Source organism: Solanum dulcamara, chromosome 6, assembly GCF_947179165.1.
Source record: "Solanum dulcamara chromosome 6, daSolDulc1.2, whole genome shotgun sequence".
Classification (NCBI taxonomy): domain Eukaryota; kingdom Viridiplantae; phylum Streptophyta; class Magnoliopsida; order Solanales; family Solanaceae; genus Solanum; species Solanum dulcamara.
Window position 1 is genome coordinate 61,199,325 of NC_077242.1, and position 14,090 is coordinate 61,213,414.

General features: G+C 36.8%; 1 protein-coding gene across 1 annotated transcript; it reads left to right on the forward strand.

Moving 5' to 3' along the window:
• Window positions 1-7,851: 7,851 nt before the first annotated feature.
• Window positions 7,852-9,345, forward strand: LOC129892544 (spermidine hydroxycinnamoyl transferase-like). The gene has a single exon (XM_055968127.1). It carries the CDS (start codon window positions 7,875-7,877, stop codon window positions 9,228-9,230), a length of 1,356 nt encoding a protein of 451 aa, XP_055824102.1. The 5' UTR covers window positions 7,852-7,874; the 3' UTR covers window positions 9,231-9,345.
• The last annotated feature ends 4,745 nt before the right edge of the window (window positions 9,346-14,090 follow it).

The window sequence follows — 14,090 nt, forward strand, 5'->3', positions numbered from 1 at the left end:
ACGAAAAGAAAACCTAAAAACTATGCACCTAAAGGAGAGGACTCCTCTCGACACAAAGAAACTAGGAAAGCATAAATAGGGGAGAACACTGTAATTGGATGCTCAATCCAAGGGTGCAAAATGAAATAGTAGATCATGGAGGCTTTTTAATCCGTTTGGTCTTCCTCCGTCTGAAGCTGGGCAGGCCGACTCTATCTAGCATGTAGTATCCTCGAGTACTAAGAGGTAGCTGCTGGAGGGTGGTGTAGTGGTAAGAATGTGATTGTGCTTGGAGAGAGCATCCGTAGTGAAGTTTGCCTCCCTGTAAACATGCCTGCAAGAAAAGAAAGCAAATAATTTAGAAATAACAACAAGGTCATGAGTTACCTGGTGAAGGCTCCACGGAGGTTTCGTTTGATGATTGATCCATTTAGTGAGCAACTCCGAGTCAACTTCTAGGATAACGTGTTGAAAGCCCTTTTGAATGCACCATTTAAGCCCATAAACTGCCGCCTCTAGTTTGGCTTGATTGTTAGTTCCCTCCCCTAACGGTATGGCGTAGGCAAAGATGAATTTACCCATGTGATCTCTTAAGATTCCACCCCCCAGTTGGCCCCGGATTACCCAACGACTGCCGTCAGTGTTCAGCTTGATGAAACCTAGTTGTGTCTTAATCCACGAGACTTGGGTGATCTTCATCTCATGAGTACACTTATCTATACAGGAGATGGTGTGGATCCAGTTTGAGGGCCAATGGATATAGGGGTACGCGACTCTAAGGAGATTTGAGATGTCCTTGAAAATTGCAAATTTCACTCTCGCCAAACTAGAACTCTTCCCCCGTATTTGCTCGCGCACCTATTCTTCCATAAATTCCAACATATAAATATTGGGGTAGAGTGGAGGATAAGTTTGTGAGCTTCTGTGCGGTACTTGCGAAGCCACCAACTCATAACAAGAGGTTTGAGGGGTGTGGCTTCATGCCTTATGCCTAGGGAATCTGAGAAGTAGCACCAAATATTCCTAGCGAATTGGCCAGTGCTGAAAATGTGCTCTATGGTATCCGGACCTGGAATGTGGCAGCAATAACATGGAGTGGAATCATAGCCGAATGCAGTTAACTTTTCCTCCGTTGGCAGCTTGCCTCTAAAAGCCCTCCACAACAAAAAAAGCATTTAAAGGGGATGTTTTTGTGCCAAGTGTAATAGTCGGAAAATGTCTTGGTCCGATGTTCCCTGACAACCTGCCATGCCGAGGAACAACTGAAGTTCCCATTGGTATTAGGCTTCCAAATGGCCTGATCGGGTGTGTTTCCTTGCATCTGAATTGTGGAAGAAGTAATGAGAGGGACGAGTTGCGCTGGTGCCAACTGATTTAGCATATCGATGTTCCATTGCCCATTTATAAGAAAATCAGCCACCCTCGCATTGCTTGCATTTCCCAATTCCTGCCTATAGTTGGTTAAGGGGCCGATACCTAGCCAATCATCCCACCAAAAATAACACGAACCCAAGTGAAGCCTCCATTGAATGTGAGGTTCAGCAATGTGTTTGTTGTGCATCATGTGTTTCCATACAAGCGACTGGCCAGAATGGAATTTTTTTCTGATGGGGTTGGCTCTCTGACAGTATTTGGCTCTAAGGAACTCACCCCACAACGTTGGTTTAGCTCTAAAGATCCACCATTGCTTGAACTGGAGAGATTTACACACATCTATAGTTCTCCTCAACCCAATACCTCCTTCGTCATATGGATAACAAAGTTTTTTCCATGAAGCCCAATGGTATTTTTTCTTGTTATCCTTCCACCCCCAGAAAAAATCAGCAGTGATTCTGTCAATCTGTTTGAGAGTAGTACAGGGGGAGTAATGGCCAAAAGAAGGTGAATGGGGAGCGACTGAAGTACGTATTTCACGAGTGTAGCTCTACCGCCGTAGTTGAGGATTTTGGAGTGCCACCCTCTAATTTTGTTGACAACCTTAGAGACCATGTTCGTGTAGTACATGACTCTTTGCCTGCCAATGTACAGAGGACATCCTAAGTAGGTGATGGGACTATGCTTCTGAGTGAAACCCATAACCTGTTTCACCGTTTCCATATTGTCTTGGAGTGCATTGGGATGCATCATGAAATGACTCTTACTTTTGTTTATAAGCTGCCCCGATGTCTTTTCATACAGAGTCAAGGTCTTCATGATAATTTGAAGAATTTCCCTCTTTCTGGAGGAAAAGATGATAACGTCATCCGCAAAACTCAAATGGTTAATTTGTGGGCCTCTTTTCTTCATATAAAAACCATGGTAGAAGTGGTAATTATGAAGACTATTCAGCATTCTGGAAAGCACCTCCGCTCCCAAAATGAATAAAGCGGGAGCAAAAGGATCACCCTGTTTGAGCCCTCTGGTGGAATGGAAAAAACCATGTCTAGATCCATTAATAATAACAGAGTACCATTTGTTAGACATGATTCGCCAAATCATATCAATAAAGGTCTCACCGAAGCCCATCCTTCTCAGTACCAGACAAGTATAAGACCAGGAGACTCTATCATATGCTTTGGCCATGTCTAACTTGATAACCATGTTGTCACCAATAACGGGCTTTTGGATATCGTGGATAATCTCCTGTGCTAGCATGATATTTTTGGAGATGCTTCTTCCTTTTACAAATCCAAATTGATTGGGAGAAATAAGAACGGGGAGAATCGGTGCAAGCCTGAGGCTAATGAGTTTTGATATGATCTTATTGGTGAAGTTACTGAGACTAATGGGTCTATAGTGAGAGAGTGTGTTGGGGTGATCTACCTTAGGGAGCAAGACCAAACAAGCATGAGAAAAGAATTTAGGCATAGCATACCCTCCGAAGAAAGAAGTAATCACTGCTAGTAGGTCCTCCGAAATAATCTCCCAGCAAGTTTGGAAGAATTTTCCATTCATACCATCTGGACCAGCTGCAGAATTAGGATTCATGGAGAAGACCACATGTTTCAATTCTTCAATGGTAGGCGTGACTTGAAGGATTTTATTCTGAGCATCTGTGATTATTCTAGGAATGTAATTCAAGATGTTCTCCCGAATCGAAGATTGATCACCTATGAATATTTTCTGAAAATGATCGCAAGCTGCTCTAGCAATGTGCTCGTTGCCCTGAATCCAATCCCCTTCTTCGTTAGTAACCTTGTGAATGAAAAGTCGCCTTCTCCTACCACGGATTAAAGCATGTAAATACTTGGTGTTAGCATCTCCATCCTTGAACCAATGTAGCTGAGTTTTTTGTTTGAGAATGTTTTCTTCAATTTTAAGAAATCTAATGTATTCGGCGTTGAGAGCATGCAATTGCATCCTATTCTCTTCATTATTGGATACTATCAGATTTTCTTCAGCGATTTTCACCAGTTCTTCATATTCCCTAACCTTGGCAAAAATGTCGCCGAATTCTACTCGCGACCATTTGCTAAGTGTGGAGGAGAGCCTTTTCATTTTTTGGTGAAAGGACCACATTGGGTTCCCTGTCATGGGTCTGTCCCAACAGGACTCTACAGTTTCGACAAAAGTAGGGTTATCCACCCAACAGTTCAAGAATTTAAAATATTTAACGGTGGAATCCTGTCTTTCATTCATTTCTATAAGTAGAGGGTTATGGTCAGAACCAGTAGAGGGGAGATGGGTGACTGAAGTGTGAGGCATAGAGGCTAACCAGTTATCAGACACCATAGCTCTATCGAGTCGCTTCCATATTCTTTTATGCATATTTCGTTGATTACACCAAGTGTAGTCTGAGCCATGATACCCCAAATCTGTTAGGCCACATGCTTCAATAACGCTAATGAATTCAAAGTTTTTGTTTATGTTGTAAGGGATTCCACCTAGTTTCTCATTCGTGGAGGTGATGACATTGAAGTCCCCAACTGTGCACCATGGAAGGTTAGTGGAAGCGTGATGCATAAGTCTATCCCAAAGCGGTCTTCTAAGAGTATCTTTGCATTTTCCATAAATAAATGTCATGAGAAATGCACTTTGATGCTCTACATGTTTCATCTCGCAAGTTATCTGTTGGTCGTCAACATCGATAACTTTACAATCAACATTCTGTGTCCAGAAGATCCAAATTTTACCATTAGGATTGCACACGGACCTATCCATACCAAGGTTGATTCCAAAACTTTGGAGATGAACATTGTTAGAGAAAGGTTCTAGGATGGAGATTATGGACGTTTGGTGGATATGTTTGAGCGACTTAAGTCTATTTATGATGCCTTTGGTATTGATTCCCCTAGCATTCCATATAATTATGCTAATCATTAATGGGATCTAAGGTTGCAGAGCCTAGTGTTTGGTCTATTACTAGGAGCATGAATAGTAGTAATTTTAGGATTGTGGTGAACCCCTCTAGGTGATAACCCTTGCTTACTAGCTAGTTGGTTCATTTCATCGTTCGTGATTTTAGTCGTGATCCTAGAAGGTGCAACTGTACTATTGGACTGTTCAATAGTCTCTTCTTCATCCTCTAACCCAACCTCACTTTGAAAGTCTTTGTCGTATTCATCCTCCGAGTGTATAACACCATATTCATCATCACTATCAGGAGTTGAGATCTGAGCCTCCTTAAAAGTGCATAGGATGTTGATGGCATTTTCAGGTTGCATAAGAGGAGCTGCTTGAATATTCAAAGGGGTAAGGTTAAGAGGATCTTCACCACCAAAATCTGGGCTTCTAATTGGGGTGGTCTGATCTAGGAGGACATACTTAGAGCAAAAGTTTGAAACCACCTTACCAATGGTATCGTTTTCAACTCTATCAGCAGCAGTGTTTGTAGTGGTAGAGGTTGAAACTTCTATTTGCTTTTCTAATTTCTTCTTTCTAGCTCTCTTTCTCCTTAGATTTTTAAAGTTACTAGGACTAGCTGAGAATTCTATATCATTAGTGTTGGAAATATCTTGTTGTTTGGTGATAGAAACTTGCACTTGGTGGGAACAAGGACTAGGCACATGGTCACTTGAGGTTGTGCTGAAACTGTAGCCATTAATTGGGTCATTTTCAGCCCTCTCAATGTGACCAACCCTTTGTTTTTGGTGTTGAAAAGTTGTAAGTGTAGGTGCCATAGGCTGAACATTTTGTTCTTTCAACCTAGGAGCTGTACCACCTTCTAAAACCTAACTGGCCATATTTTGCTGCATATTCTCCTTCAAAAGAACAACAGAATTAGCACCTACAGCCTGCCTAGTTTCATTGGAGAGGACAGCTTCAAAAACTCCCAAATCATGTCATATTTCTTGTAAATCTGAAGCTACAATCTGGCTCAAGATCTGCTGATTATGAGGCTAAGAATGGCCTGAGGAACTGCCTATTTCCTGAGTGGAGATATGGCCAACTACAGGTGTAGGTCCTTGCACTTGATTGGGACTAGGACTAGGGGTTGGATCACTTGAGAATGTGCTGAAGTTATATGCATGGTGTTGGTATTTTCCAGCATTTTTAATGTGACTCTCACCATGTCTGTGGTGCTGGAATGGTATGGGATTAGGGGCTGGGGCTTGCACCTTTTTTTCTTTCAAGTTAGAGAGTGAAATAGCACCCAAGACCTGTAAATTTTCTTTTACAAAGACAGCAGCACCATGTCCTAGTAACTGCAGGTTTTGGGACTGAATAGGGGCATCATTCTTGGCATTTTCCTGCGGGGGATTAAGAGCAACTGAGAACCCTAACTTTTGTGCATTGACAAAGTCCATTTTGTCCACTTGCTTGGAAGAAAAGTGTTGAATTTCGGATATGTTGTAGCTGAGATGTTGTTCTAACATTTTCAATTGGTGGTTTATCAAAACAATTCACAGAATTAGAGCTAGAATCGATTTCTCGTTCAGTGATCGCGTCTGGTTTTTCAATATTCCCGGGGCTTCGGATGTCCGATTGAGACGATTCTTGAAGAGTTTTGCTTAGTCGAAGATTGTATAGTTCTCTGGACTGATCCGGTGGATTGAAAAGTTTTGTCGGCTGTGATGATGCCATTCCGACAGAGTTGTTGCTCTTTGTAAAGGCTATATTTTTGAGAGCGTATTTGCTACAGTAGAAATGTTTTTTTGTGATTGCTTGCGAGAATTGAACTTTACATTTACAACAATATAGAAATAACAAAGGTAACATTATTTTCTACTAAAAATCAGTAAGTACAACATCATAGATAAAATTCATATAAAGTGACTAGATGGCTCACTGGTGTAAGGACTTGTTTTCAACACCATGGTTCTAGTTCAAACCTATCCAACAACACAGTTTGCCAATTGATTTTTTTTTCTTTTTTTAAAAAAGAAGATAAAATTCATATAATCAAATCTAGTTTTATGATAATAATTATGAAAAATATACTTAGAAAAGGAATAACTATAAACATAGAGGAAACCCAACAACAAAGTCTACAAATTGGTTGTGTGTGTTGTAGATAGTAAGTAGGTATACCAAATGAAAAGAATATATTTTTTTAATGAAGGAGAAGTATTTTTCCAATTGAGAATGATTTTTGGCGAAATCTATCTATTTTTATAAGTGAAAGAAAGATAATGAAAAGGTTGAAATGAATGAAAAAGTAATGTGGGAAGCCAAAAGAAGTTAACATTGAATGAAAAATATTGATTTTATGCACGTTAATTCATTGAATCCAATAAGGGTGAGGGCATATATTTCAAGTTTTCTTTTTTAATGCTCACAATTTAATTCTTTTTACTGTCTATTTTTTAATTGATTGGTGACCATTCAAGTCCCATAATAATCTATTAGCCATTACATACGACCCACGTTTTATACAAAACATAATTAAGTAATTAAAATTTATTATTTACTATTTAATTAATTAGATGTTTATACTATTTTAATTTAGTGTAGAGATAAAATGGTAATTTAATTTTGCATTTTGGAGCTTCCCACTTTTAATAATCATATGATGATGATATATAAGATTTTTATTTCAACTCTGTGAGTAATAACCTGATGTTTATGTTCGCAGCATTTGCATGATGATGAGTATGGCAGGCCACGCACAAAGTTTGTACCATAGAGAAAGTTCATGTTCTGCAATAATTTTCGAAGAAGTAAAATTACATTCTTCCTATACAGCTTGTTGATTTCAGATTCAAAATATCTTTTGACTTGGTTCTTTGAAAATTCACTCTTTATTGACTTGGTTCTTTGAAAATTCACTCTTTATTGCTAACCACAGGAATGTAACAATTGTTTATGTTATTTAGGAAGTTTGTTTGATGTATTTAACTTCTCTCTTTCTTGCTCCCCTTGTTTACTTGATTATATATTTGTATTCAAATCTTAGACGCACGGCTATTACATCTCTTTGTTTGTTGCCTATGAGGACTAAATAATTTGTCTCAGGACAGGTTAGATGGACATTTGTGTAAAAGAATGGAGGTCCGGTTTGCTTTCCTGGATCATGGACACACACAGTCTTTTTGATTGCTGGTTTGAAAACTTAAAAGCTTTCATTTACTCATCACCAAGTCTCTAAATTTCTACACAAGCTTAGGAAGAACTGCTCAAGAATAAAGATGAGAAAGAGAAGTTTTAATTTCCTTGTTAATTGGGTTTTTCTAAAAGTTTCCTTCTTTTTTTTTTTTTTTTTTCTTTTTGTTTTTCTTATTGATGGGGTGGGATATGTAGTTTAATTGTTGTAATCTTAGATGTGTATGAAACTAAGTTCATGAGATATTTACCTTTAACTAACAAACGTCTTTCAAGGAGGAAACAAGTCACAAATAACACATTTTCTTTGTGGTTACCTTAAAATTAGGTCATGAAACTCGAGCTCTTTGATAAGGTCTTTAAATAGTTTTACCTACTTTGTCAAAAGATAACACCAAGAAAAATAGAAAAGATCAACCAAAAATTAGGAAAGAATGAATGTTAGCTTGAAAAATCATTGGGTAGTGAAGCCAGCAGAGCCAACATGGAGTGGCACTGTGTCCTTATCAGAATTTGATCAAACATTTGCTGTTACTCACGTACCAACCATCTATTACTATAAATTTTTCCAGGATTTTATTACTGATGAAATCATCAAGACCCTCAAGACCTCACTGAGCAAAGCACTAGTACACTTCTATCCATTGGCTGGTCGTTTGCGATGGATCAGTGGGTCCCGGCTTGAGCTAGACTGTAATGCCTCAGGAGTTGTTCTAACGGAAGCTGAAATTGATGCCAAGCTAGATAATCTCAGTGATTTCTTGCTATCACCCGATTATAATAGCTTATTCCCCCGTGTAGATTACACTATCCCAATTGATGAACTCCCTTTGTTGTTTGTGCAGCTTACTAAGTTCCAGTATGGTGGCATTGCACTCAGTTTTGCAATCTCACATGCTGTTGTTGATGGACAAAGTGCTCTTTATTTCTTCTCTGAATGGGCTAGGCTTGCTCGTGGAGAGCCATTGATGTCTGCTCTTTTTCATGATCGAAAAATTCTACGAGCTGGGGAACCTGGAATTGCATCTCCTACTTTTGAGCATTTACAGTTTAATACTCCACCACTTTTAATTGGCAAGTCCAGTACTGAAAACGAGAAGAAAAAAGAAACGAAAGGGTCTATGCTTAAACTTACTAAAACTCAAGTAGAAATGTTAAGAGAAAAAGCAAACCAAGGAAGAAATTTAGAGGATAGTAAAGAGCGTAGTTACACACGTTATGAAGTTGTGACTGCACATATATGGAGATGTGCATGTAAGGCAAGAGGTCATAAATTTGAGCAGCCTACTAATTTATGCATTTGTGTTAACATACGGAAAAAAATGAATCCACCTTTGCCTAATACCTACTTTGGCAATGCCATAGTTGATGTCATTGCAACCGGGGCCTCCGGTGACATCATCTCGAGCCCATTGAAGTGTGCTGCTAAAAGGGTTAGGAAAGCTATTAAAATGGTGACAAGTGATTATGGAAACTCAATAATTAATTTCTTGAAAAAACAAGAGGATTTGTCAAAATATCAAGATATTCATGCATTTAGAAACAAGGAGGGTCCTTTCTATGGGAATCCTAAACTTGGAGTGATAAGTTGGATAGGTTTGCCAGTATTGGGGTTGGATTTTGGATGGGGCAAAGAGATCCATATGAGTCCAGGAATTCATGAGTATGATGGTGATTGTGTGATACTCCCAGAGAATGAAGGGGATGGATCTTTGACTGTTGCAATTGTTCTTCAAGATGCTCATGTCGATGCTTTCGAGAATTTTTTCTATGAAGATATTGAATGTTGAAAAAAAACAACATAAAGCTTTATTAGAAAGAAAGGGAAACAAATCAAGAACATGTAACTTTTCTTGTAATAACACTATTAGCCAAGGAAAATAAACTCTTTAATTGTCTCCATAATTGCTTGAATATATTCCTTTTCTTACAGGTTCCTCAAATGCTTATTTGAAAATCTTGATTGTATGAGTAACATAATAATTCATAAATGTTTTAACAGTCTATCAATCCCTAGCATGTCTACTTAGATTTCATGAAAGTGATTACAATCAGTGGTGGATTCAGAATTTCGACTAAGGAGTGTTAAAATTTTAATAAATAGAATCGCGTAGAAGCCAAGAGGTGTCAATATGTAATATATATATATAAAGAAATAATTTTTACCTAACTAAACAATATAATTTTTCAACGAAGGGGTGTCAGTTGACACCCCTCAAGTTTATATGGCTCCGCTACTGAATACAATCATGCAAGGATGAAGCAGTACGAAATAGTATCTTTGAAGAAAACAGTACCAACAACTCATCCAAGGAACCAGGTTCTTGTACGATTAACTCTAAACAGTAAAGTAAATAACTCAGAATTTTGAGTGTAACAAGGATGAAGCAGCAGATTCCAAACAACATGAGCCTTTATCTACTGGAAAACTCAAAGAGCCTTTACTGATTTGACATCTAGTTGTCGAAGTCACGTCAAACCAAATTCAAATCAAGAATCTTCACACAACAGAAAGCTACTGTTGTGTCAGTCAAGATTCAAGAATATGAATGCTAATCAAGTCCACAGTTGTAAGAGCTCAATGATAAGCATGTCAATAGGGTCAATCAAAAGCATACTGAGCCTACCACCAAGAAGCAGAACCCTTGTGTTCATAAAGAGACTCTGAAGCAGAAATAGAGAGATAAAATAGAGAAGATGTTTAGCATTATAATCTGCAAAAGAAGAATCCTCCCATCAGAGAAGCTAATACTCAAGCCAAGCACAGTAATAAAACTCTCTCTTCTCAACTAGAACATGTCAAAAACACATATTTGGAGTAGAAATTTAAATACTACAAGAACCAAACCACCTGAAAAGCTCATCAAAGTCAAGTTACAAAAACATTAATCTCAAGTTCAATAAAGCTCTGATTTTGAATCACCTGATAAAAAGGAATATCTGGTAGTGCTAAACTTGTCAAGTAAAAGCCAGAATCACAATTGAACAACTCTAATACCAATGAGCTAACTGATGGCCAGGATGATTGATTTTACTACAGTATATTTATATATTATCATGATATTGAAATAGTATAATTGAGGAACAACCACTATTTCACAAAGTCAATCATCAATCCTTAATGTGGAACTTCTAAATCCTCAATGATACCATAACAATATATGGTCTTCTGTTCCAAAATGGACTGTTCCAAATGTTCCTGGAAATTCTTGCTCCCATTGGGCCATTTGTTTCTATATGCATCAGAATCCTGATTGGCATACTGTTATGGTATCATTGAGGAACAACCAGATATTTAGGAAAAATTGTATAAATACTGAATGATACCATCATAATATAAATATATACTATGATGGTATCATAATTTTTTTCTATATTAATGATACTGCCACAGTATATTCATACATTATCATTATATTAAAATGATATAATTGAAGAACAACCATTGTTTCATCAAGTCAATCTTCAATCCTTAATGAGACACTTCTAAATTCTCACTGATACCATAACAATATATTACATACTGATTATGATATCATTGAGGAACAACCAGACATTTAGGGGAAATTGCACAAATACTGAATGATACTATCATATATATGATATGATCTATAACTCTTGCTTTAGAAACAAAACTTAGACCAAGAACTTCACAAGTTATGTTCCATGGGAAAGACTTGACACTACTACATTGTGTCTTGATTTATCATATGCTCTACACCTTGCCTCTTAGACCAACGACTTCCAAACAATAAGTTAAGCCCATTGGGCAAGACTTGATAATATGTATTTTGATTTATGAGATACTCTATAACTATTGCCGTAGAGGTAAGACTTGTTAGTCTAAAGGCTTTCAAGCAACAAGTTAAAGCCCCATGGGTAAAACTTGACACAACCTCATTATGTATTTATTTATTAGATGCTCTATAACTTTTGCTTTAGAGACAAGACTTAGCCCAAGAACTTCAAAGAAAAAATTGCGCCTCATAGGCAATATTTTTCACCATTTTTATTAAGTCTAACTTATGGGGAACACAATAACGTTTGCCTTAGAGGCAAGACTTAGACCAAGAACTTCAAAATAACAAGTTACTCCCTATGGGAAAAACATGATACTACCACATCGTGTCTTGATTTATGAGATGCTCTATAGTTCTTGCCTTAGAGGCAAGACTTAGCTCAAAGACTTTCAAATAACAAGTAACAAGTTGCGCCTCATGGACAACAATTTTCACCATTTTCATTAAGTCAATCTTATGGGGAACACAATAACTTTTGCTGTAGAGGAAAAATATAACTTAATGGTTTAATATATATATATATATATACACTAAAAAAAGAAAAGAAAACGAAAAAGAAACAAGAGAGAAGAGAAAAAATAATAAATAAAAGGTAAATAAGGAAAGAGAAAAAAGAAAACAAAAGTTGAGTGGCAATTGAGCATGATGAGTTGTTTAAAAAATATTTAAGGTATAGAAGGCAATAATTATACTTTGACTCAACTTAAAATGGAAGGAAGACCATTTTGTAAGACTTCTCTTATGGATGACAAAAAATCAAGACCACTACATTTGGGGGAAACCATGTATAATTTCCTGTTAATTAAGGGTGGACTATGGAAGGGTAATTAGTTTGTATTTTGTGTCCAATTAGTGTAGTTTTATTTTTAAAAAATAAACCAAAACTCATAAGTTATGATTTAAAATAAGGACTAGTCAAATATCTCATTAATTATAAGGAATGAGTGAAATATAATCCACATAGATTGCAACAATAAATGTATAATCTCATGTTACCTTAAAAAATAGGGAACAATCATTCAAAGAAGTTATATAATCCTAAAAATTTAAAGCACTTGTAATCTAGCATGCCCTTACCTAAAGACTTGCATTAATTCATATAGAGATTTCCTTAATCTACAAACAAGAATAGGATCTGAAGGGATGAAATCAGGGGGGAATATCCTATAAATTTTTTCTTGTAGATTCCCATGTAGAAAGGCATTGTTCACATCAAACTGTGAAATTTTTCAACCTCTTTAAACTGCCATAGCAATGAGACATCAGAGTTGTCTTCTTAACAATTGGAGAAAAAGTTTCATTGTAATCAATTTCCTCTTGTTGGATGTCTCCCCTAATGACTAACCTTGCCTTTAGTCATTTAACACTGCCAATAGAAAGTTGCTTGACCTTGTATACCCATTTACATGGTAAGGCCTTTTTATTATGAGGTACGAGTACTTCATCCCATATGTGATTAGATTTGAGAGCTTCTAGTTTCTTATTCACGGCTTCTACCAAACTAGGATGTATGGAAGCTTGAACATAGGTAGTAGGCTCAATAAGTGAAGAAACAGAATTGACAATGACCTGATTAGAAAAATAAGGGTTAGTGAAAGAAACAATAGGAGGTTCAAGTCGTGCAACAAAAGAAAATTAGTCACATCACTAAGAAATTTTTTAATGCACATATAATCCTAGAAATACTTAGGTTGAATTTCATTCTTTTGTCTTTGTGATTTTCTGGATATAACATTACGTGGATCAAAAATAATAGGAGTGATCATAGAATTGAATAAAGTAGATGAGGAAGAGGGCTGATCAATCGAATTTGAGAAAGAAGGTTTAGAAAGAATAAAATTAAATGTGTGATCAGAATGATCAGGGGAAGAAGGATTGGATGGTCTAGAAGCTGGTGGAGGAATGGATGGATCAAACATAGGCAACTATGATGAGTGAATGAATCAGTGGAAGAAAAGGGGGAGAAATAGTTGATGAATTGTTGGATTTAGTGTTTGCAGAAGAAAATATATTTTCATGAAATTTTACATATCTTGAAATTATTTTTTTTAGCGTCTAACTCAATCAACTTATAACACTTTTGACCAATGGTATAGCCAATAAACACGCAAGTCTTTACTCTTGGTTCAAATTTGCTCTGATGTTGATGTAAAGTGCAAGCATAAGATAGACAATCAAAGCTTTTATGGGACTGATAGAATGGTACGTTTCCAAAGATGACTTCATATGGTGTTTTGTTGTGAATCACCTTTGAAGGAAGTCTATTGATCAAATCAGTTGCAGTCAGAATACATTCTCTCCAATACTCAATAGGTAACTTTGATTGAAATAATAAGGCTCTTCCAGTTTCAAGAAGATGCCTATGTTTCCTTTCAATAACTTCATTCTATTGAGGAGTCACAATACATGGTGTTTGATGCATAATTCCTTGTGAGTTAATTTTTTTTTAATCCTGTAATGCTCATCCCCAATTCCATTGCATTGTCTTATCTCATTGTTCCTCTACCAACATCTAGACCATCCAGTCCTTCTTCCTCTAATCATTCTGATCAATATCCAATCATATTCTTTCTAAACGTTCTTCCTCAAATCATGTTGATCATCCCTCTCCCTCATCTACTTTATCCAATCGTAGTGTCATTTCTCATCTACCTAACTGTGAGAGGATTCATGTAAATCTCTTTTTGATTATCATCTTGTAAGAGAATAGAATAAGCATGGCTTATAAAGGCCAAGGCGTTCTGTATTAGAATATTACCCCTAGCTTGTTAGTAAATATCATTCAACCCTATAAGGAATTGCATTAGCCTCTCATCCTCTAATGACTTTTCCAATCTCTCCTTTTCTTGA